Source organism: Arachis hypogaea, chromosome 4 (assembly GCF_003086295.3).
Source record: "Arachis hypogaea cultivar Tifrunner chromosome 4, arahy.Tifrunner.gnm2.J5K5, whole genome shotgun sequence".
In the NCBI taxonomy this organism is placed as follows: domain Eukaryota; kingdom Viridiplantae; phylum Streptophyta; class Magnoliopsida; order Fabales; family Fabaceae; genus Arachis; species Arachis hypogaea.
In genome coordinates, this window is record NC_092039.1 from 6311598 (window position 1) to 6337005 (window position 25408).

General features: G+C 31.5%; 2 protein-coding genes, 1 long non-coding RNA gene and 1 other non-coding gene across 4 annotated transcripts; 2 read left to right on the forward strand and 2 right to left on the reverse strand.

Moving 5' to 3' along the window:
* Window positions 1-1344: 1344 nt before the first annotated feature.
* LOC112796016 (uncharacterized) lies at window positions 1345-4099 on the forward strand. Its single transcript, XM_025838255.3, has 2 exons — window positions 1345-3313; window positions 3648-4099. The coding sequence occupies exons 1-2, from the start codon at window positions 1982-1984 to the stop codon at window positions 3708-3710; spliced, it is 1395 nt and encodes a 464-aa protein (XP_025694040.1). The 5' UTR covers window positions 1345-1981; the 3' UTR covers window positions 3711-4099.
* An 80-nt stretch (window positions 4100-4179) lies between these two features.
* On the forward strand, window positions 4180-5346 carry LOC140184383 (uncharacterized). The gene is made up of 2 exons (XR_011880883.1): window positions 4180-4295; window positions 4431-5346. It is a non-coding gene; the product is annotated as an uncharacterized lncRNA (long non-coding RNA).
* Window positions 5347-5547: 201 nt separating this feature from the next.
* Window positions 5548-9516, reverse strand: LOC112796015 (inositol transporter 4). Its single transcript, XM_025838253.3, has 6 exons — window positions 8906-9516; window positions 8763-8833; window positions 8131-8466; window positions 7926-8033; window positions 6726-7331; window positions 5548-6359 (listed from the first exon to the last, which is right to left on the reverse strand). The coding sequence occupies exons 1-6, from the start codon at window positions 9036-9038 to the stop codon at window positions 5847-5849; spliced, it is 1767 nt and encodes a 588-aa protein (XP_025694038.1). The 5' UTR covers window positions 9039-9516; the 3' UTR covers window positions 5548-5846.
* A 15199-nt stretch (window positions 9517-24715) lies between these two features.
* Window positions 24716-24796, reverse strand: TRNAL-CAG (transfer RNA leucine (anticodon CAG)). Its single transcript has one exon. It is a non-coding gene; the product is annotated as a tRNA-Leu (tRNA).
* Window positions 24797-25408: the final 612 nt, after the last annotated feature.

The window sequence follows — 25408 nt, forward strand, 5'->3', positions numbered from 1 at the left end:
CCGTTCCATCAACGATAGACACAATAATAATATTAACTATAATTTTCTATCTAGTGGTTACGTTGTGTACATTAATGGTACGTGCAAAAATCATTAACGCAGAAATAATTAATCAAATTAATTAATTAAGTAGTGAACCCGGCAAAACTATACGTTGTTATTGGTATAAAAAACACTACACATTTTGATTGGTTGCTTTTGAGATATGTTTATCTAGAACAGAATCAAACAATTGCGTACAATAATAAAGAAATATACATAAATTATGTCACCACAAGTATTAGTTTTTATCAATTAGTTCTCTTTGACAGAAATTAAATAAGTTCCTAGTCTACTTTCAGATTAAAAGTATATATCCTAACCAAAGTACGACTTAGAAATTTTTTTATTATACATACTGACCAAGATAATGGATTGTATAGTTAAAAATAATTTATTAATCATGTTGATATTATAACATCAACATCACATGAAATTAAGAAATATAGTACATATATTTTTGGGTGGTATACTATATAATTATGTATTTTTATCTAGTAGTGATAATGATATGTGAATATAGAAGCTACTCCACCAAACTTAAAGTAGTAAAAGAAATTGCTTTTTCCACAGCACACAAAGGCACAGTGATATCCAATAAATAAATATTTGGTCATGCATGCCTAATTCTTTGATTGCATTTTGAAATTCTTTTAAATAAATATTGACTTAGGTACTAACCCATTAATTTTCCTTTTCATAATTGTACTTTACCGGGGTTGGGTTGACTGTTGGCTCGTAGGTTTCGAGGTTAACTTTTTCATTTCCTACTATTTTTGTTTACTCTAATAAATTAAAGATTAATTCGTTAAAAAATAATTTTTTATTAAAAAATATATTATTTATCAATTAATTATAATAAAAAAATATAAAAAATTAATATTTTTATTAAAATTTAAGTTAATATTTAATTAATAAAATTTTTTTATATTATTAAAATATTAATAATAATTAATTAATAATTATAAATTATATAATTTTTTGGTTTTTAAACATTTTTTTTATAATAAATATAAATTTAAATTTAAATTTTTAATATTTATTTAAATAGATAAATAAAATGGCCATTAGACTACTGTGCATAAGGTTTTGCGTAGGGGCCGATAGTTCCCTCCAACATGCACGTGCAGACACAGAGTGTTACTTTTTACTTTTTTAGAATAAGAAACAAAAGATCGGAGGCCCAGGGAAAAGCCCAAGCCCAGCTACATATGGTATAGTAACAGGTCATGAATGAAAACAGCGATTTGACTTGCCAAAAATAACCAATGGTACACAGATCCGACGGCGAATATATGGCGAGGGCAACACGTGGCGTACATTCCTGGGATTTGACAACTGTGTTTTAGTCTTTTCGTACAGCTCCAACCACAGAATCTTCAGAAAAGTGGTTAAAAAATCAAAACTGGGTAAAGTGGAGTTGGAACTTGGAAGAGTGACGAGGACTTTTCAGTAATTTTGTTGGTGGACCTGAAATCAAGTTGAGTAGAACAGTAAAAAATGTAGAAAGGGGTCACAAAACGACGACGGTTAAAGCCGACGCTGACAACCCCAATTGAAATTATCTAAGTCCCATCACCACGGTTCGTTCACCTTCCGACATCTCTTCGATTCACCAGAACCGTCGATTATAGTGGGCCCTAGCAAACTCATGACAGACCGTCACCCCTACAAATCTGAGCGCCCTGTGAGGCTATCGTTCCCCCTGATACCAAAGCCACCCCACTCACATCAAGAACCAGCTATTTAAAAACTTCATTTCACAAAAAAAGAAAAAAGGAAAATAAATAAATAAAAGGCAACTTAATTATTCTGCTCTTGTTCCTTCAATCCTCCTCCAAGCACAATCTTCTTCACTTCACTTGCTACTATGAACTGAAACATTTTAAAGGTATACGCGATAACCGTTAGTGTTTCTTGTTTGGTTTTCCAGTTTGAGAATATGGTTTCGCTGGAGGAATCTGGCTCCAACAACACTAACCGTTTTCCGTTGGAGAGGAGCTACCACTCCGTGTCGGCGATTTCTCCCAAAACGCACCGTCGTATAGGGAGGTCTATGCGAACCATACGCTCCAACTTTTTTCAAGACGATAACAGCAGCAACAGTTGCTACTCTTTTACTGAGAAATCCACGTGCTTATCGGAGAACCTCTCCGACTCCGTCGTCGACCTCCGCCTCGGCGAGCTCGCCTCCAGGAACGTCATCAAGCCTACTTCACCCGTCCCCGATGAGGAACTTCTTGACCTCTCGCACGCCTTCAGTGACTTCTCCGCCTGCAGCAGTGACATCTCCGGTGAACTCCAGCGCCTCGCATGCTTACCTTCGCCGGAATACGTCCAGAAGAGCAACGACGCTGGCAACGGAGGTAACCAGGAACAGGAGACGGAGCCAGAGCCTTGCGTAGGGTTCTTGCAGAGGGAGAATTTCTCCACGGAGATCATCGAGAGCATCTCGCCGGAGGATCTTCAGCCAACAGTGAAGCTCTGCATCGACGGCCTCCAGTCGCCGTCGATCGCCGTAAAGCGATCGGCAGCCGCCAAGCTCCGCCTCTTAGCGAAGAATCGCGCCGATAACAGAGTCCTAATCGCCGAGTCAGGCGCAGTTCCGGTTCTGGTTCCGCTGCTTCGGTGCAGCGATCCGATGACGCAGGAGCACGCGGTGACGGCGCTGCTGAACCTCTCACTCCACGAGGACAACAAGACGCCGATAACCAATGCCGGCGCCGTGAAGTCGCTGATCTACGTGCTCAAGACAGGAACAGAAACCTCGAAGCAGAACGCAGCGTGTGCGCTTCTCAGCTTAGCGCTTGTGGAGGAGAACAAGAGCTCGATCGGCGCATCCGGCGCGATTCCGCCACTGGTGTCGCTGCTGATGAACGGCTCCAGCCGCGGGAAGAAGGACGCGCTGACGACGCTGTACAAGCTGTGCTCGGTGAAGCAGAACAAGGAGCGGGCAGTGAGCGCCGGCGCGGTGAGGCCTCTGGTAGAGCTTGTGGCGGAACAGGGGTCTGGCATGGCGGAGAAGGCTATGGTAGTGCTGAACAGCCTAGCAGCTATTCAAGAAGGAAAAGACGCAATCGTGGAGGAAGGTGGAATTGCTGCTCTGGTTGAAGCGATCGAAGATGGTTCGATGAAGGGAAAGGAGTTCGCCGTATTAACGCTTCTTCAGCTGTGTAGTGAGAGTGCTATCAACCGAGCGTTTCTTGTGAGGGAAGGCGCCATTCCTCCTCTCGTTGCTCTTTCCCAGTCCGGTACTGCTCGAGCTAAGCACAAGGTCAGTTGGAGTCTCCCTCTTTACTTTCTCTTTATTACTCTTAATCTTGTGCTTATATTTTCTCATTATAATATCTGCATCACTGAAACACGCCGGTTTAGCAAAAGTGTTCAATGTCAGTTAGCTTGCATTGACCTGATAACGCTCACGTGATTCATGTCATTCACAACATATGAAATGGAATTGACCAAGGAGAAGGTCTTCCATCCTCCGCAAATTGTGCTATTTTGATTGAAAACTTGCTCATTACTATTTAATTTATTATTATTCTACTTTTTAAATCTTACATGACCCTCTTTCGTATTCAAGCTTATGTTTGCTTCTGGCTTTGCAGGCTGAAACACTCCTTCGATATTTGAGAGAATCAAGACAAGAAGCATCGTCTTCAAGTTCTTAAGGTGGAGTTATTACTACTACTACTTAGGGAGGTAATTAATTATACAATGTAATTGGTTATTGTATATATAGTGTTTTTGCTTGTTTGTACAGTGTGTCCAACATAGTTTGAACGATGTCTATTGAATTTAGAAGCAGTTTAGCGAGTTATAATAGACTGACACCTTAGATGCATGGATTTTAGCTAGGTTTGGGATTTTGCTTTCCCTTGTTCAATTTGTTACGTTTCCCTGGAGCTATCTGGTTGTGTTTGGATTTTTTTTTTTTTTTTAATTAGGTTGTTAAATTTTCTTTGTTTTTAATGACCCTTGTTTTGTGAAAAGGGTTGCTGATTGTATCATTGTATGTTAATTTTCCTGCTTTTAGTGGAAGTATGGTCCTTTTACTACACTATTACCTCTGGAATGTTTAGTGATTAGTGTCCATAGTCTCCTATGGTCTAAACTCTAAACAGAGCTTGAGTTTCTTATATTGGATGTTGCTGAATGTATTGCCTAATTTATAGGCTATTAGATGAACTCTATCTGTTTAACACTTTGGATGTAACTCTCGACTGAAGCTGGTATTCGAGAGAATCTTCTGTAAGGTATGTTTAGTTATAGGGTAAAAATGAGGTGAAAAAGTACACACGACATTCACCCATGGAAAATTTTCAACTCATTTTAACTGCCCAAGTAAACATATCCGAAGTCAACAAATGTATCTGCTTTTTTATACCCAGGAATTATTCATTTCATGGCTGTTTGCCTTGAAGGTTTGGACTATGATTGGCTGGAAAGTTGGGAGTGAAAATACGGAATATGTACTTATCTTAAGACATAGGCAGGGTAACCCAGAAACTTGTTGAGAATTCAGAATTGTCTGCAAGGTCCAAGTTGGTGTGGTGATTATTCAAACAATTATCAGTATACTACAGAAAATCAAAAGAATTATTCCATAAACGACAAGAGTCTTATAAAACACTTAATTATCAATTTCCTAAAAGGAGCGAATCTGATAGATTCAGTCAAGATGGGCCTTGTAATATTGGAGTTAGCTTTTATCCTTTTCCTCCTTCTGAATGGCCATTTAGATTGCGTACCTTATCTTACCGCAAAGATCTTCAACTTAAGATAAATGTTTGGTGGTGTTAAGAAAGATTAAGGACGAGAGTGGGACATGATTATTAGTGTTTTCATGAATAATTTGGGTGGTGATCATGCTGTAGGTCCCTCGGGTGGCTTGTCCTTGTGAACGAAGCGGCACTACCGCTGTATTCTACCATATGAGATTCCAAGTTGCACCTAGAGCCCCACCTTGCAGTCAATTCCACCAAAGATTACATCATTTTTTGTTGTACAAAGTTTCCTCATCCAGCATCTCACATCTTGTTTTTTTATTTTCTTTTAACTTTTCAAATCTTATTGTCCCTTTTAATAATCACCAATTAGCTGGCAGAGCAGGTATGTTTTGTCACGATGTTTGTTTGGAGGGTTGCACTTTCAAATCCAGAGTTTTGAATGACCAAGTGTCGGTGTTTGCAGTATAGTTCATGCACTTTAAAAGTATGAATATTATATAAATTATTAGGTTGATTGCTTGCATCATCAGAAAGTGAAGTTATTTAGTGATAATGAGATTTCTTTGGTTTATCTAAATATTTGAAGTTTCCTGGGACTTACCGGAACTCAACAAAGCTTGGGTTGTTGAGTTTCTCGTCAACTACACTACTTAGAGCTTACTCCACCATATCTTGCAATATCTTACTCAAAGTTACTTTCAACTTGGATTCTACAATGGTGTGACTACAAGACCAACCAAAAAGAAAAAGGAAAAGACACCAAGAGGAGAAAAAGATATAAAAAAAAAACTGAAATTGTTCATAATATTATTCACAAACTATACTTGGTTTCTTGTCCACTTAAAATTGTTCACACACCACACACTTATAATAATAGTTTTCTTCAACAGAAGTATTATATTAAGGTCTAAACCATGATCTTGCGGGAAAATTAAGCCTCTTATTTACGGATACTTTATAATTCCCCAACGACATTTATAAACAGCTTTTTCACCTCCAACTAATTCATCCACAAAGATAAAGAAAGCCAACCAATTATCTTTGTTGTTTAGCAAAGGAGACAAGTAGCTATTAGCATCAAACTACTCCTTGCTGTTTTAGCTCTTTCTCCTTGTTATCCTCTTTCTCCTTGATATCCTCTTTTTTCTTGTCAAATGGGAAAGGTCTGAACCCTTTCTGAAGCAACTTCTCAACCTCCTCAAACTGAAGCCCTTTGGTCTCAGGGACTAACATATAGATAGCCAAAAGCCCAAGAAAAGAGAATCCAGCAAAGAGGAGGAATGTGCCAGAGGAGCCTAATGCCTTTGTCATGCTCAAGAATGACTCACTCACAATGAGATTAGAGCACCAGTTGAAAACTGCAGCTATGCCTCCACCCAGACCTCTGAATCTCAATGGGTATATCTCCGAGTTCAGGACCCAAGGCACCGTTCCCATTCCTGGTGAGTATGCCAATATGTACAATCCAAGGAGTCCGACTGCAAGGATCCCGATTCTGCTTGGACACCCCTGTGAAAACCATACTCGATGATGCTCATGGCACACGCCCCTGACACTCTTTGATGATGCCAAGCATGCTCCAGGATGAAACTGGATCACAGATAAAAAGATATAGAATTAAGTCTTGCTTAATCAAGCTATGTATCATTAGGAGAAATTTCTGATTTTCAAGTAATATACTCTCCGCGTTCAAAATATCTGTGACTTAAAAAAATTGATAAGATAATATCAAGATACCAAATTCTCAAAGTGACAGATATTTTAGAATGGAGGAACACAATGGAAAGCATGAGGCATACATGATATGACCATACAATAGGTTACACGATTCTTGAAAATATACTACCATGGTACCAATCATATATGATTGTGTATAGTACTTGTGCATCATTAAATGGTGAACAAAGAATTTTAATATTATTATATGAAACAGAACAGGAAGCTAGTAGAACTTACTTCACCACTACTGCTGCTACAAAATGCACATTCTGCTTGCAAACACTGCATGCAGTTCCATGAGGAGAAATTCGGAGTCTTTATGTAAGTCTGGCATGTAGAGTTTGCACCGAAGCTGAGGGTATCCTTGTTACTAATGGTAGGAGAGTGGTGAGCTGCGAGGTTGAATATAACACTCAACGCTACGAGGCAAACTATAATGCCAATCATGGAGACTAGCATCAACTTTCTCCTTCCGAATCTATCAACGAAGAGCATACTCAAGATGGAGCCGAACGCATTCAGACCAGAAGTAACCAGAGAAAGTGCAAGAGCCGTAGAATTCGAGGCTATTCCAGCGAATTGAACAATGGTAGGGCTGTAATACATGACAGTGTTAATGCCAACAAACTGCTGAGTAACTTGCACTATGATGCCTGCGTAGAGTGCTCTTCGGATAACTTCATTAGCCAATGCACCCTTGAGTTTCTGTCCTAGGTTTTGCCCAATCAAGCCTTCCTCTGCCTTCTCTGTTTCGATGGATTCATGCATCAACTTGATCTCCTCTTCGACTTCGTTGGGGAGAAGAATCTTCGACAGAATCTGCTTTGCCTTGTCTTCCTGACTCTGCCAAAAAGAACTAAATTAGTATACATGAAATTGGCACCAATGTAAATTCTTTTGGGGTTAGCAGATGTATGAAATCAGAATTCTTGCTTCACATGGTTGATCATTCTCATGTATTATTAATAAATTATTTGGGATTAATTTTTCAACTTTATATGCTTATATAAGCTCACATGACATCAACAGAGTAGCTAGATGTTAAAAATTATGGAATTTTAGTTTAAATCATAAGATTTGGTAAGGTTTCTAATGAGAGAAAATATGCATTTGAAATTTAAAAAAAAAAATAAGGGCATTTATTAGCAAACCCTTCACAGCATTGGTTTTTAGGAGACTACTCGTGGCTCATGAGATACACAGGAAGAAGTTAACAAACATCTGAGTTTCATCATAATTATGTATCAGATATTCAGATATCAAACCTTAGCCTTGTCCTTGCTATTCAACATAAGAAAAAACAAACCTATATCTGTGAGTATTTTGTCAGAGACAGCATAAATTTCAGTAGATTAAGAATCATTCAAGACTAATGCATGGAAATTTCGATCTTCACCATCATGGAAACTTTTTTGCTTGGCAATACTTAGTATTTACCTGCCTATATAGCCATCTAGGTGACTCAGGGAGGGATAACATCAATATGAACTGAACCAAAGCAGGAACGCCTGCTACACCAAGCATCCAACGCCATGTTCCAGGAGCCTTAAACAAATCAAATTGAAAGATCGATTAGAAAACATAAATCAATCAAACTACTCAATCTGTTCCTTTTTATCTATCACTGTCAGTTTTTGCATACCCTGGTAAATGCCAAGTTGATAAGGTAAGAGAGGAATTGGCCACCAGTGACTAAGAAAGAATTGATGCTGACTAATGCTCCTCTGATCTTAGCAGGGGAGGCCTCAGATATGTACAGAGGAGCTGTCATGGATGCCATGCCAACTCCCAAACCAACCAAAATCCTCCCAATTAAGATAACCCATGGAGCTGGAGCTGCAGCCATAACTATTGCACCGAGAAAGAACACGACATCAGCCATTAAAAGTGTCTTCCTTCTGCCTAGCTTGTCATTCATCCACCCCCCAAATGCTGCACCAAGTATAGCTCCTGCAACAGCCATGCTCACAATAGTTTCCTGCCAAAACAATGGATAATTATAGCAATAATTACACACATGACAACAAAGTATTTCAATAAACAAAGCCTTGTCCCATTAGATCAATCAACAATTAAGAGAAATCAGGGTATCCACCACCGGAATCGATGGCGAATTCCGGCTGATTCCCTCCTAATGACGGAATTCCATAGATGCTTTTCATGCCTAAAGTAAAATTCGAATCCTTGCCACTTGCTTAATACTATAAAACCATATGATATCCTGTCTAAACCTGAAAAGAACAAAAGGATGAGAAGATGAAGATGCATGCATACCTGGAGCCATGTTTTCTTATCAACTTGTTCAAAATCATCACGGATATACAACAAAGCGCCAGAAATGACACCTATAAGAAAAAGATACAATTATGAATCGTTGGAATGAAAGAAGGGGGTGTTACAGTTACTGTTATTAAAACCTGTATCATAACCGAAGAGAAGGCCTCCAATGCCAGCAGAAAGAGCGAGGCGCATAATATATGGTGATTGAATGGATCTCCGCCAGCATTCTGTGAACTCCGTCTTGTCAGCACTCGGTTGACCACCTTCCATTGTTGATGGAGGTTGAAAAATGCTCGCTTTCTGTGAAAATCAGACACAACCAATGCAGTGCAAGTTCTGCAAACCCGGAAGAAAATACGTTACTCTTTAGTCAATATTCAACACTCAACACTCAACTCTCAACTCTTGCTCATTTTTATACTAAAGAATTCCATAAAAATGGAAACTTGAAACAACCCTTCCGTTACTTATAGAAACTGTTTTAAATAATTAGATTTAATTTGTATGCCTTATCTGCGTAGAAAGATTTTGACCTTCACGTTCAAAATGTATGACCTATAATTTGACATTTTTAATTAGGGTTTAATTCTAATTCGATGATATTTTACACAGTTTTCTATTAGTAGTGTGTTAAAATTACATTCTTTCTAAAAATAACTAAATGCAAATATTTAATTGGATCTGTTGAAAACAATGAGAAAAAGGAAAAACAAAATAACGTTATAACGATAGCAGGACTTGGTTCTCTGAACTTGAAATTGTTGCCGTGAGTGCTGAAATAATGTTGCGGTTCCATAAAACACAATTATAAATAAAAGTTGGCAGGTAATATGTTGGTATCCTATACTTTTTCATAATATTGTCCTTACTCATGGAAGAGATCCTTTCAATTTTTTTTTTTTTACCAAAGATAAGAGACTCGAACCCGCAACCTCTTTATTGAGTATGGAGAGACTATACCATTTGAGCTATTACTCATCAACAAAGTGATCCTTTCAATTGTTACAAAATATTAAAAAAATAAAATATAATTTTTTATTTTTTAATTTTTTTATATTTTTTTAATCTCACTTATAAAATTAATAATAAAAATTTTTTAATTATTAAAAATAATTAAAAAGATTCCTTCCCTCAGTTCACTTCTCAAGTTACAAACTAGAATGTGAACAGACATAATGGACTTGCTACACATAAATAAAAAAAATTAATAAATTAATTATTATATATTTATTTTACAGTTTAAATTTTATTAGACTATTTACACGTACCGTGTATTATAATTATATTTTTTTAATATTATTTTATTTTGTAATAAAATAATGAATCAAAAAGTAATTAAATTCTTTATAATATTATAATTAGATTTTTCATAAAAATTTAACCATGATTATATTCATATATGATATCTAAATTTTTTATCTGGATAATATGACTGAAAATAATAAAGAAAAAATCTTGTGTAAAATTGAGTCATTTGTGAAGGATTTAGTAGCATAAAGTTTGATGAAGATGAATAAAGAAGTGGTATTTGATTTCTGAGTTTAGAAGCAAGTTAGGGTTATCTAATTATTAAGACTGTATTCAGGCAATAAGGTGTGACGAATTGATGGACATGCAGCCAAAGTTGAATGTCATGTAGACATGTAGTCAATGTATGTGTCTGTCTTTTGTAAAGGAACAATGGTAAATTCAATTTCTATTTAGATTTTAGATACATACCAAGAATTTAGTTAATTTTTGTCTTAAAAATATATGATAATAAAAAATTTTAATATATTTAAAACGTAAAAAATTATTTTTAATAATCTTTATAAAACACTTTTTTTTGTAGTATTTTAATTTAAACGTATATTCTTAAATAGTATTTATTTTGAGAGACTAAAACTTTAAAAAATTGAAACTCATTTTTTAATAATTTTAAAAAGTATAAACACAAATAATTAAAGTATAGAAAAAATATTTTAATAATATTTTTTTAATAATTAAAATTATTTTAAATTAAATAAAATACTAATAACATATAACTTAATTATATATATTTTATATTAATAATATAAAAATTTAACTTAATCTTAATTTTTTAATTTTTATTTTTTAATTTTTTTTAAAAAATCTCAGTCTCAATCTAATCTGAATCTCCACCTCCTTTTTAAGACACAATTTAGCGGAACCACTAAATTAAGGTGTGAAAAAGGAAAAAATTTAATGGAGCTTGACGTGTGGATGATAATGGTAATTATCCACAGTCTCCAATGTGCATAGTCATTCAGACTCTGTCGCCAGTTGGTACTCATGCATTCTTAGTATAATTCTCATATTGATGATTTTCATGGAACGCTCTTCAATGTTATTTAATGTTTGGATTATTTTGTTTTACATAATTATCTCAAATTACCACTTTTTCTATTTGCATTTTGATAAGAAGTCCTCCTAATAAAGGGAAAAAAAATTGTAAAAGAATTTATAAAGCAATAAAGGAAAGAGATTATTTATTATTAAATTGTTTTGATTTTAGAGTAATTAGTTTTTTTTATTTTATTAATTTTTTTACTTTAGAAAAATACTACAATTAAAAGGTTTACATATTTAATATAAAATTTTAAGCAACTTCTTTTGGTTTTCTTAATTAATATTTTAAGATACTTTTTACCTAAATTATTTCTATATAAGAATAGGATTTAATTATCTTATGTCTTTAGCGTATATTTTAAAAGGATAATAATAAAACTTTTTAAAATTTTTAATATATTTGATACATTAAAAATATTTAAAAAACAAAATTTTGTAATATTCTTAAAATGTGCCATATTAACACGACCTTTAAGAAAAATAATGTTTACGTATTTAATTTAGTGGTTATTCAAGACCTTTGTGGAGTTTAAGGGAGGATAAGATCATGATCATGTGGAATATAAATATTTATAATAGTGTCTGAACTTCACGTTAATCAATAATCGTCTTAAATCAACCGCCAATTTTTTTTAAATTTACGTGTAGTTATATTTACGAAAAATTAATAGTTAAAAATTATTAAATAATTTAATAAATTTAATTAAATTATTATTTAATAATTTTTAATTATTAATTTTATATAATAATTCTATGTGAGTATATATATCTATCGAAATTGTTATACAAATTTATACTTCTATTTATACTATAGATAATGCGAATATGAAATTAAAGAATAAATGTTTAACTTCTTTTGAAATACTTTTTATTATATATAATTTATTAATAATATCTCTTTATATCAAATATTTAAATCCAAAACCTTTTGATTAAATTATAAATAGCTCACTATCTCAAATAATTATATTTTTATTAATTTTACATAAAAGAATTAGTCAATATGCATATTAGTAAGTATTAATACACTAATATTCATAGGTATACGCGTATATAGTGTGGATAAATTTGTAATCAACTTCACCGGTATACGTACGTATAGCTAGAAGTATAAGTTGGAATAAATTATTTTATTAACCCAATCGTTCATATTGAATCATAAAAAAATATAATATAATGTAAAAAGATTCAAAATTGATGGAATAATTTGGATCTTGTGATTCTTTCGATCTTTCTCAACCAAAATACTGAACTGCAATTCTTTTGATAGAGAAAAAGTAACAAAAACGACTTTTGTATATTGGGTATTTCTAAAGACTTATTTATATTTGAGTATGGCACCATTAAACCCTAAAATTCAAATAAAATAATATTTAAAGTCCAAAAAATAATATATCTAAAATTCAAAAGATAATTATCTAAAGAACAAAAATAATATCTTATTTTATTCTCATTTAATTTAAAATTAAAAATAATAATAACTTATTCAATTTAATATTTATAATAATAAATTTCATTATATAAATCATTTAATTTAAAATAGCATAATTTGTAATTATAATTAATATATGAGGAATGCTACACATACAAGTCTTTTTGACTTACAAATCTTACAAGTTACTAGGCCTTTTAATGCGTTATTCAACGTTTCCTGTTTTTAAAGCGCTACACTCAGAACGGTTCTTCCTCTTCCTCTTCCTCTTCCTCTTCCTCTTCTTCTTCTTCGTTTTTTTTTTCGATTTTCATGGTTTCTGAAATCAAGTTTTGAAATCGTTTTGAAGAAGAAGATGCAGCAGAAGATGAAGAGAAAGAGAAAGAGTTCTAAATTATGCAATGAATTTTGGGTGTATTTCTTAAATACTTTGGGTGTATTTTTCGTAATCCTTTGGGTGTATTTCTGTAATCCTTTTGAAGATAATGGAATTTCAAAAATACACCCAAACGATTACAGAAGTACACCCAAAATGATTACAGAAATACACCCAAAGGATTACAGAAATACACCCAAACGGTTACAGGAATTCACCCAAACGATTATAGAAAATACACCCAAAGGATTACAGAAAATACACCCAAAGGATTTAAAGAAATACACCCAAAATTCGTTAAAATACATCTTATGCATAATTCAGAACTCTTTCTCTTTCTCCTCCTCATCTTCTACTGCTTCTTCTTCTTCAAAAACGATTTCACCAAATCGGAAAAAAAAAGATAAAACAGAGAAAAAAGAACGTAAATGAAGAAGAAGAGGAAGACGATGAAGAAGAACGTGCAGAAACGAAAGAAAAGGAGAAGAAGAAGAGTAAGAAGAAGAAGAAGAACGTGCAGCAAGAAGAAGAAGAAGGAGGAGAAAGAGAAGGCAAGAAACGAAAGAAAAGAAGAAGGAGAAAACGAAGAGGAAGAAGAATAGTTGAAAGCGTGTTTTGAGCGTTAGTTTTAATTGAACTTGTAAGGCTTACAAGCCTTAATCGCTTGTATGCGAAGAATTACTCTTAATATATATATTACCAACATACAAATTAAAAATTTAAAATAGTTTCCTAACATAAGTAGCTATAAATAATCAAACAAGATGTAAGCACCACTATAGGCAGTATTCCAGTTTAGCAATCCTCAGTTTCGATATAAATATCCAATTACAAAAGGTTCACAAGTAACATTCGAATTAAAAAATTTATTTTGATGCACTTAGTGTAGTGTAGTATAATTAATTAATTATTTACTTAGTCAAATAATAATAATAATTATTTTTAATGATGTCGATTATGTAATTAAATATAATATAAATTTATTTTACACCGACAATATATTAAAATTAAATTTTAAATTAAATAGGCATGTCGTATACTCACATCTAACAAAAACTTGAAAGAAACAATAAATATTAGTCAATAATCAATTAACATAAAGTTTAAGAATTTGTTTAAAAATCGTTTAATATGAGAAAATAATTTCTGTTTAAATTTAATTTCATAATTTAAAATGACTATAATATATTAATAGAATAGAATTTAATTTTTTAGTTTAGAATAATTTTTATATAAATTGAATAATTTTCTTTTTTAATTTTACAATTTGACAAAATTATTTTATTAGTTATAAATAAGAATATTTTTAATATTTCACATATTAAATTTAAAGAATGTGAAAATTGATTTAGAAATTAGATTCTTTTTAATCTAATTTACAAATGAAAAAAAAATTAAAATAAAAATTCTCAAAAAAATCTAAATCATTTATTTTTAGTTGTTCTAAAATAAGAAAAAAATTCTTGTTTGAATTTTAATTGTTAGTATTTCAAACAAACAATAAAGGTGTCATTTTTATATTCTAAATGTATCCATTTTTTTTAATTCCTTATCAACTAAATTTTATTGTTTTTCTAAACATATACTACTATAAGAAGCTACCAATTATTGTTAGTGCCACCAACCACAAATATAAGCGCAGAACTCTCTAGAGGATCGCCCAATATATTAAAAGGGAAAGTATATTATGGTTGCATACTTTTATCTTATTATATACAACTTGGACAATATTCACCTTTCTGAATTCTGACTATACACGTTGCCATGTTAATTATTTAGGTACATGCATGCTTCACTAGCTAGTGAACTCAAGGGGAGTTCATAGTTCATCCATGCATATGCTTCATACATTCATTAACTATATCGTATACATGCAATAATCCAATCCAACATATGTTAAAATTAATGCTTTTGAAACCAGATGATCATGCATTATTATTCATGGCAAGTGCCAAAGTAAAAATAGAAAAAGACTAGGAAAATCAAACACTACTATACTCTTATTTCTTGTTTCTTGGAGTGTTTTTAATTTGTGTAGAATGCAATAATAAATCAATATTCGATGAAGGGAATAAAGGCACAAGAGATTAAAATACACGTCCCACTAGAAGGAGGAAAGAAGGCACAAAATATAAAAAGAGAATTTAGTGTAACTTTTTTAGAGGCAGAATTTTCTTCCTGTTTTGAGTGTTGAGATTCACCAATCACCACTCCAATTATATTGTTCCCTTTAAACTTGTGCCTCTAAAATGGCATAGGCTTCACATATATTCTTTCATCTCATGAATGACCAATATGATGAATTAGATAAGGTTATGTCCTTGTTTTGGATTATATGATTTGCTATACCTTTGTATTGGATTGGATAAATTTTCAAATTTTTATCAAACTACATTTGATATGATATTTAGCGGTTTGAAGTGGTTGGTTAAATTCAAACTTTGAATAAGATTTGAATATTTGATAGTACTTTTTTATGGGTTTAAATTTTTATGTAAAATAAAATTTTAAATTTAGAATATCTTAAAACATAAATAAAATAATTCAATATAAAATATAAATATATAAATAAAATAAAAAATATATAATTGTTCCTAATGAAACCTAAAACACTTGAAGTCTAAAGTTATATCACATAATAATAGGCCAATTTAAGTCATTCCATTCAATTTGGACTAATAAACTAAGATATCTTTTATAGTGTCTAACATATATTCATAAAATTCAAAAATGAAAAAATGGATCTTACTTCATTCTATTTCTGTTATTAAGAAAGCTAAGTTAGACAAATATTTTTTTTGTAGATACAAACAGATTCATCGTAAACTAAATGCGTTCTCTATTTTAATGATTAATACTCACACTATGTCTATAAACACCACAACACACCTCAGGTAATTATATTTAATTAACGAGTCTTTATCTTAAGAGGATAGTGTAAAATAATTTTACTAGTGGTTTTATGTTGAAACGTTAAAACTTTCGCTAAAACAAAAAAAACATTGAGAAAGGTTAGAGTTACGGTTGGATTTAGTGTTGGACATTAGCGACGAGTTTTTTGTTAGATTTACCATCAAATTTGACAATAAATTTGTCACTGTAAAATATTACTGCCAGAGTTGATGGACAGTAACATCGATCATAAAATTTAGAGGGGAAAAAAATAAATTTTGACGTGCTAGCTACCGTCAAATTTACTGGTAAGTAAATCTGACGCTGAACCTTATTTAGCGAAACGTTGCGTTTTGGTTACACACACCACATTACCGTCGGACTAATCCGCTAGTAAATCTAACGGTAAGCGTGCCCTAAATTCGAATCACGAACTCTCTTTCCCTTCATTTCGAAATTGATTTCTCTTTCTAATCTCTCTCTCTCTCTAACCTCTCACCTCCTAGTCTCTCTCTATCCCCTACCGTTACTGCCCTGCCATGCCGCCGTTGGAAAGACTATCATCGCCGCTACTCAAAACGCCCCCTTCTCTATTCTCTGTTCTCGTCGTTGTTGTCTTGCCACCGCTGAAAAGGCTGCCGCTGCTTGAATCACCCATTTTTGTCTTTTCTCTTCTAATTGCTTTGCATTCCAGGTTTTCATTGAATATATTTTTTACTCTATTTAATTTCTACTTAGTTAATCTTAATTTCATTTAGTTAGTTGATTTTTAGTAATTAGTTTAGTGAGATTAATTTATATTCTAGTTGATTTTATGTGGTTAGGGATTTTCATTGAAATTATGTTTCACGCTATTTAATTTCGTTTAGGTATTTGATTTTTAGTAATTAATTTAGGTAGATTAATTTTCGTTGTAATTGATTTTAGGTGGTGAAGTTAGGATAATTTAATTAGATTGATAGGTTCTGATCTCTGCTCAATGTGTTTGAAATTATTGCTTGAGATTGCCAAATTATGTTGTTGGGATTATTTGAATTGGTTTAAATCATTAATTCTGCGTTTTACTGTTAATTTGGTTGAGAAATTATTGCTAAATTTGTTTGAGCAATGCTTATTAACTATTTTGATGATTCGCTGGTTACTGTTGCTTTGTTAAGAAATTACTATTTTAATGCTTATTTTACTGATTTATATTGCTGCTAGAACTGCTAGTTTATAATGATTAATTACAGCGTTTGCCGTATGTATTGTTAGTGATGTTTCATCATGTTATTTTGTGCTTTCTTGAGTTTGCATTTCAAATTTTTTGGATTATTAGAATGCTTTGAAAGTTAGAATATTTTTGAAAAATTGTTAACAAAGTTAGAGTGCTTTGAGAGTTAGAATGCTTTGTTATAATGCTATAAAAGTTTGAATACTTTGAAAAGAAAATAAGATAGAATAACGTTAGAATGTTATTTTTTTATTTACTAAACTAAACCACTTTTCAAATTATTTGTTATTTCTTGAGTTTCTTTTTATGTTATATTATTTATTAGTGTTTGTTATGTTATTAATATATTCACTGTATGGATATGACAACAGGCAGTAGAGGTAGGTCAAGTGGGACACGTGGTCGTGGTAAAGGGTGGACATCCACTAAATCTCTTCGGGCTGCCTAGTCATCGCCCTCTACTTCGGCTACCCCGTTAACCCATGTGACGTTATAGGCGGGTCCATCGAACTAACAATTTATTATGGTCCCAAATCCGAACTGGGTGCCTCCTTCTTCTACACCCCTTGCAGATGCAACAACGACGTCAACAAAGCCTGCGGTGGGTGATACCTTTAATATCCTCGGGCAGGATGCCCTTCCACCACCGTCTGTCATCTGGCTAAGGATTTGGCTTGTTGGGATGCAATTGTGAGTTCAATTTTTAATATTAAGTTTGTTTATCCTAAGTTTGTTTATGTTAAATTTGTTTATCTTGAGTTTGTTTATCTTATGTATTTGTTAATGTGCAGTTTGTTCTCTGACAAATTTGTGCCAAATCTTAATACTTGCATACAGGAGATAGCCGAGGTCATTAAATCTATGTACGACCACCCATGGCCGACCTACACGCAAATTCCGGCTAAGACCCAGAAAGTGTTGGTTTCAAAAGTGAACGGTAAGAACCCAATTTGGTTAGAAATAATTTACTATATTTGAACTATATTTTATTCCAACTAACTAATGTTGGCGAAACATTTTGTGCAGTTAAAATTCATATGGGATGCGGAGCATAACTTCATGATCCAGAAGATCTACGACTACTGGACAGCCAAACATTTTCAGCAAATAATAAGCGATGTTCGTCAGGAGAAAGATCACCTGACATTGTGGATCCGTCCAAATATCAAGAGTGAACTAGAGGCTCATTTTAGAGATAACGAGGGGTTCAAGCGTCATCGTCTGACGAACATCGCCAACAGGACTTCGCCCAGGTCGTCAAGGTATACAGGTTGATCGGCGACCTTCATGAAGACAAAGACGAGACTGGTAAGAATTTTGTCATTGTTTTATGTTATAGTAGTTACTTGAATTAGTTTTTAATTTGTTCAATTATTTTATAAGTTACTTGTTCTGTTGATATATACTTATATAGTCCTGTATGAACTGAACTGAGCTGATATAGAATTGTTTGGTCGGTTTAATTTCTTTTTTGATTATCAAGTTACTTGAGTAGTTAGTAGAGTTTAGTTAGTATAATTTTCAGCTTTAGTGGGTTTATGTGGTTAGGATAGATGAGAGTAAGTTAGATTAGGTTTTAAGATTGCTGAAAAATATTAGATTATTGAACTGTTTGCAGATCCCTGCTGCTAAAATTGTTTGAAAAATGCTTGACTGTGAAAATAATGGATATTTGGTTTGGATGGAACCCTTAAAGAGTAGCTAAATTCGAATTTTTATAAAATTTTCAGTAAAATAAAAAAAATTAAAATTACGTTTTTGGAATTAGAATTAAAATTTTCTGCTTCATACATATTTTTCTGTCATTATTTAATTTGTTCATTTATTTTATTGTTTGATTGATATATTAATTTGTAGTCTAAGTCGTTGGATCGTGAGGCGACACTGACGGAGACCTTCAAGTATACCTATATTTTGAAGGCAAACAAGGAGAAATTTGATGACGAGTGGTCAACGGTCCATTATGTTAGTTTAAATTAATCTTAAATTTCAATTTTATTTAGTTTAAAGTCAATTATTTAACTATTATTCTAATCACAACTAACGTGTGTGACGCAGGAGGAGTATCAACAGAGGTTGGAGGCCGCCTAGCAATCTCAACCGCCTAGTGGAGCCGACGAAACCGGTTCCGAGACCTCAATCATGGATCCTGACAGGATTTGGCGCGAGATTGCCGTCGACCTAGCAATATCAATCGCCTAGTGGAGCCGACGAAATCGACTCCGAGACTTCAGACGTGGATCCCGACAGAATTTGGCGTGAGACTGCCTCTGAACCCCCCTCCCCACAAGAATTGCCACTTCGGATTGGGCTTGTCTTCGTCAGTGGCCTCCGCTCCTCCGTATTGACGACTTTCTCTACCTCTGCCTCTGCCACTAGCCATGCGGATTCCCAAGAAGTTATCGACCTGAGGGAGGAGGTGCAGAAGCTAACACAGGAGTTTCACCACCAGCAGGAGCAATCTGAGCAGAGGTATCGAAAAATTCTTGCACGCGTTGCCGTCAGTTCGGACCTAACAAAAAAGATGGAGCAGCTCGATCAGTTGCGATAGCAGATGGAGGAGTACAGCCAGCAGATGCACGCTGGAGGCAGCGGCGTTGCTGGCTCCAGCGGTGACGCTGCTGGTAGAAGGGCACCGACGACAACACCTACTTCGCCACCTCAGCAGGGAGACCACGATGCTGCCGCCGCTGACAACGATTATCAGGATTTGTAGGGGTTAAGGTTTTATGCATTTTTGTTTGTTTAGGATACATTACTCTACTTTTGTGACATTTTATTGTACTCATATCATTTATTTTTAATAAAATAATTTGTTGATTTTTTGCTAATTTTAGATTTCTGATTACAATTTTGTTAACAAGAATTAATTTGATTTGGCGGTTAGTTGTGGCTAAATTGTGCCAAAAAAAATTTAAAATTAAAAAGCTTCATCCGATAGTAAGTTTTGGAACCATTTCAAGCAAAATAGCACTAAAGTTATTATCGAATTAATTTAACGGTAATCATTAACTCAGACTCGACAATCCATTGAACACACCAACGGAAAATTCGACGGTAATTAGTGTCGGACAGAAAAAATTTGTCAATAAGAGATTTTCAATGCCATTTATACCGTCAACTATAAGATGACAGTAAATCTAACGATAATCTATTTAGCGACAGATTTATTTAATTAATCTGACAATAAATTTGACGATAATTAACCCTTTTTTTGTAGAGCTAAAAACATGTAGCGCAAAATTTGAAAATTCGAAGATGTAGATTTTTAACAAAAAAATTTAACTGCCGGCCAATGGGCATATGCCAAAGAAACCATATTTATTATAATTATGATGATGGTGATATCAACTTCTACCTGTTGGCCTAAAAAACATATTTCTTATCTTATTAATTAAGATTTAAGAACCTTTCATTGAACTTACTTGCTTCACCACCCGTTACTTATCCCATAATTAAGGTAAGAATAATCTAGGTTTGACAACAAAACAAAATTCTTTACTTTTGCTAAATATATCTAAGAATATTATAGAGACACATCAATCGAATAATAATGGCAAGTGCTAAAGCCAAAAGAGAAGAAAATCTATATATATATATAGTTACCAATATAGGAACACTGCTAAAATATTCGCAGGAACCTTTAATATCTCCAGGACCTTGTTGACTATTCCAAAACAAAGCTAATATTTCTTAAAGTTTCTTTGAACAATAATGATAATTAATCTCTTTATTCCCCGAATAAAGAGTTAGACAGTAGTTCCACTCCAGAGAGGGTTAGAAAAGAAAAAGGTCACAAAAATTTTATGTTACTCTTGGAGGAATTGAGAATTTTGTGTTATGAGTCTATGTTGATTGTTGAGAGTCACCTCTATAATAATAATAATAATAATAATAATAATAATAATAATAATAATAATAATTCGATGAAAATTCAGGTGCAGTCAATTTCATGTGAAATTGATAACTGAAAGTCGTTAGATTATTTGATCAATTTGACTAAATTTTTATCTAACGACTCTCAATTATCAACTTCGCATGAAGTTATATAGCTCTTGTTTGTTTCACTCTCACATCAGATTCTAAATCGTTGTGGCAATCCCATGAAGATTTGTTACTAATGCTGGTCAAAGTTGTAATCTCCGAAACGTTGACTACTATATTCCTATTTACGTAACGTACCTCTATTTTCATTTTTTTTTATAATTTAGGTGAATCTATCCTTTCTTTTATTAAATTTTCATTAGATTAATGGCGAATAGTAATATATTTGTTTGAATATTTAAAATTTATTTAATTTAAATATATGCTCAGTAAATTTGAACTAGTTTTGGCTTGTTAGAACTTAGAATGAGGATAAGATTATATATGAGGAGAATTTAGAGGGAAAGAAAAAAAAAATTATAGATACTGTAAAAGGTATTAATTTGACTAGAAGTATAGAAATGAATTCTCGTGATTGTCATGTTTAATTAGACTTAAACCAGAGTCAAGCTTTAACTAATATTAAAGATTAATTTGATCATGATTGAGTTTTAAAAGGGAAGCTAAGGTGTGGTGGAGTAAATTAAAATGAGATTTAAGAGAAGATATGCAACAAAAGTGTGTGTGTGTGTGTGTTTTTTTTTTTTTTGGTCAGAATAAAAGTGTGTGTTGTCTCAATAAATTAGTAGTATGTTAAATGGGCCGAATCTTGAGCCGGTTCATTTAACATTTTAAATGAGTTAGTTTTCGGTTCAAAAAAATTTGTGAACATAGTGTTTAACGAACTCAATTTAATTAATTCGTAAAATAAATGGATTGTCCTATTTAAGCTGTTTAAATTTTTTTCATTCGTTTTATTTTCTTCTAAATTTTTAAATGTTTTTAACAACTTTTTTAATAATCCCACTCAAATATCTTTTAGTTCTAACTAAAATATCTCAAGCTCCAATTCATTAATGTATTTAGAAAGGAAAAGAATTGGCTCAAAATTAATTAAAAAATTAAATTTCTTTATTTTTTGAATTAAAAATTTTCTTATTAGATAGAAAACAAATGAATTGGTCCTTTTAGCTCAGCAGACATCTCTTAGATAAACCGAACTTTTATTTTAAATGACAAGTCTAAATGGAATAAACCAACCCCTAATTTGTAGAGGACTAGAGGCAAAGTACCTATTTTACAAGATTGTCCTTCATGTTATGGATATAATTTATTAAAAATAAATAAATAAAATTAAAAAAAAGGAAAGAAGGAAAAAAAAACATTTCCTCTTTACAAAATTTTATTCAAGTAGCAAAAGCATGCACGGAACAAACTATATTATGAATCAAATGAGTAAATGTAAAAAATTAACAATAAAAATGTACTAATTAATTGTGCTATGTATAATTAGGATAAATTTCAGGATATCATGCATCCACCTACAATAATTACAATATCGAAATGTTACATAAAAATTCTCATTTTTTTGATAAGTAAGTGATATACACTTTTTTATCACTTATTTTCCTTGTCATCTACTATTTTACTACATATTTAAAATCATTAATGTTCTTTTCAAAATCAATTTCAGTTTCTCCCAAATCAAATCCCTAACATCTCTCAATCACATTATTATCTATTAAAATACAATAATTCTCTGTAAAAATTATGAAAATTAAATTAAAATTTTTTAACAACTTCTACTATACAACTTATATTTTACATATAGACTATTAAAAAATAAAACATAAAATATAAACAAAAATTAAAAAATAAATTTTTAAAAATAATTAATATATTAAAATCAATAAATAAGCATACATATGAATATTAAATAAAAATATTAAAATCATGACCTATTAGTACACATATGAGATAATTTGAAAAATACAATAAGACGTATAGTTTAAAATTTGATAATATTAATTACAAAAATTTATTAATTATAGACATCATATAGGTATGAAATTATGAATACTATGAATACAAATTATGGATGTTATTAACATGAAATAATGGATGTTATGTGTATGAATCTATGGATATTACGAGTAAATTTATCAATTGAATAAATTAATTTAAGAATTTGATATTTTTTTAAATTCAATTATGATAGAATTTAAAAACATCTGTATTAATTTTATAGTTACTTATACAATAACTAGAAAATGATATGTGTATGGATGTAATATCTAATAAACATGAATTTAATTTATAGATATTATTTGTATGTAATTATGGATGTTATTATGTGTATGAACTTAGTTAGTACAATATAATTATAAATGCACATAAAAACACACACAAAAAATTAAAACAATTTTTATCATACCTCATCAAAGCTAGTGTAGTTTTTCATATTCTCAAAAATTGATTAACTGGCAATAACCTCGTCGGGTGAGTCCATCTGTAGTTCAAATTCTTCAACACTTTCTACTATAGATACCGTATTAAGGTCGAATTCAAAATGCCATACTATTTGTAATGATAAAGATTATTTCTTATAAAATTTCTTGACCTATTCTAATTGTGCTTGTAATGGTATTAGAGTTGTGAATTTTGAATAAAATAATTGAATCAACGGAAACAAAATCATATTAGAGTAGCAGATTTTGTATCTCTCCATTGAATGATGATAAATGACTTCACAAAATAAAAAATTAATTACAATAAAAAACGATAATGATAATAATAATAAAATAAAAAAGCGTATATGATAATAATAATCAATTACAATTATTGAATTTATGTGATATTATCGTATTTCTATTAGGCAAAAGATTAAAGTATGAATCAATTACAATGATAAATCATAACCGTTATTAATTATTATTATTATTATTCTTTATATGAACATACCAGAGGAACTATATATGCTATTAGGTGTGTCTTAGGATAATTAATGTCATATAATCATTTTTATTTTATTCATAAATATAAAAATCAAATTATAAAAGAAAATATTAAGTATTAATTATAAGAATGTTTAATAGTAAAGGATATGATATTATAATTAATATTATTAATAAGTGGAGTTGATAAGAATATGATAAGTGGAATGATAAGTAGAATGATAAGAGAGTGGGCTAAAAAATAAAACTGTTATTAAATGATATAAATGAAGTATATTATAGAAAATTTTGGCTAATTATGGCTGAAATTTTTTGGTTACTCAATTTTTTCCAAAAAATAATGGTAGAACTCAGATATAATCAATTTTACGTAAAATTGATAATTGAGAGTGATTAAATAAGATAGAATATATTGAGAATAATTTAATATCAATGAAAGTCACACTAACTCATCACATGACCTATCCTCACATAGATTTTAAAAATTTATGTATTACAGCAATATAATCTGATATTTGACACGTTTGAACAACCAACACCAGAAAAAATCCATCTTTTTTATTAGTTATACTTTATATAAATATTTGAAGACGATATATATATATATATATAATTTATCTTGTCAATTTAATTATATTAATAGCATATATATCCTCACATAGATTTTAAAAACCTATGTATTACAACAATACAGATATTTAATATGTTTAAACAACCAACACCACAAAAAGTTATTATATTTTGTGTATAATAACTGAAGCAACGTTGTTGTGGATTTGTTGGGGAAATCAAATTCCCAAATTCTAATTGTTTGCCTAAGTTGTTGTTTGGGTATAATAACAAAAGACCAGAAATAAAATATGAAAATGTCAAGAATGGGATTCGAACCCATGCCCTTTCGGACCAGTACCTGAAACTGGCGCCTTAGACCAACTCGGCCATCTTGACTTTGATGGCATTGGGTACCAATAACATATTTATAAACACAAACTCACTCTAATAATATTATATACATAGCAATTGATTTAGTTAATGTTAATAGTTGATATTAATTTTTATTGAAAAAGGTAATTTCTATGAGAATTGGGGATGACAAGGAATTTTCCCCCATAGCGTAGATGAGAAGTTTCAAGACATGAGGTGGAAAATGGGATTTGTCTTCTGTTTTCCACATTGCCATCCTTAATTTGTTAACTTCTTTCTTTGTTTTGACTTTTGACCCTCTCAAGCCCATTAACTTGAAGTAAAATCTGGTAAGCATATTATTACTTTTAATTATATAAGAGAAAAATATTTAGATAATAAAGTAATTAAGATATAAGATTAACTAAACAAATGCTAAATTGCTAATGCGTTCCGAATAAAATAAGGAATATAACCCTTTTTAAAAAATGACCTATTATTAGTGATAATAAATAAAATAACGATTATTACTTTTAAGTTATTTGTTTTTCTTTTTGTAAAAAATATTAAGTAATCATTTGATTTTTTTAAAAAAATATAGTTGACCCAATTAACAAGATGGTAACCAATCATACAAAACATAACAAAATAAAGTAT

Excerpts from the sequence above, each read along its gene's own strand:
- LOC112796016 (XM_025838255.3), top strand. The coding sequence starts at position 1,982 with ATGGTTTCGCTGGAGGAATCTGGCTCCAACAACACTAACCGTTTTCCG. Across the intron at positions 3,314-3,647 it reads CTGCTCGAGCTAAGCACAAG|GCTGAAACACTCCTTCGATA; the intron begins GTCAGTTGGAGT and ends CTGGCTTTGCAG.
- LOC112796015 (XM_025838253.3), bottom strand. The coding sequence starts at position 9,038 with ATGGAAGGTGGTCAACCGAGTGCTGACAAGACGGAGTTCACAGAATGC. Across the intron at positions 8,034-8,130 it reads TCAACTTGGCATTTACCAGG|GCTCCTGGAACATGGCGTTG; the intron begins GTATGCAAAAAC and ends GATTTGTTTAAG. Across the intron at positions 7,332-7,925 it reads CTAGATGGCTATATAGGCAG|AGTCAGGAAGACAAGGCAAA; the intron begins GTAAATACTAAG and ends TCTTTTTGGCAG.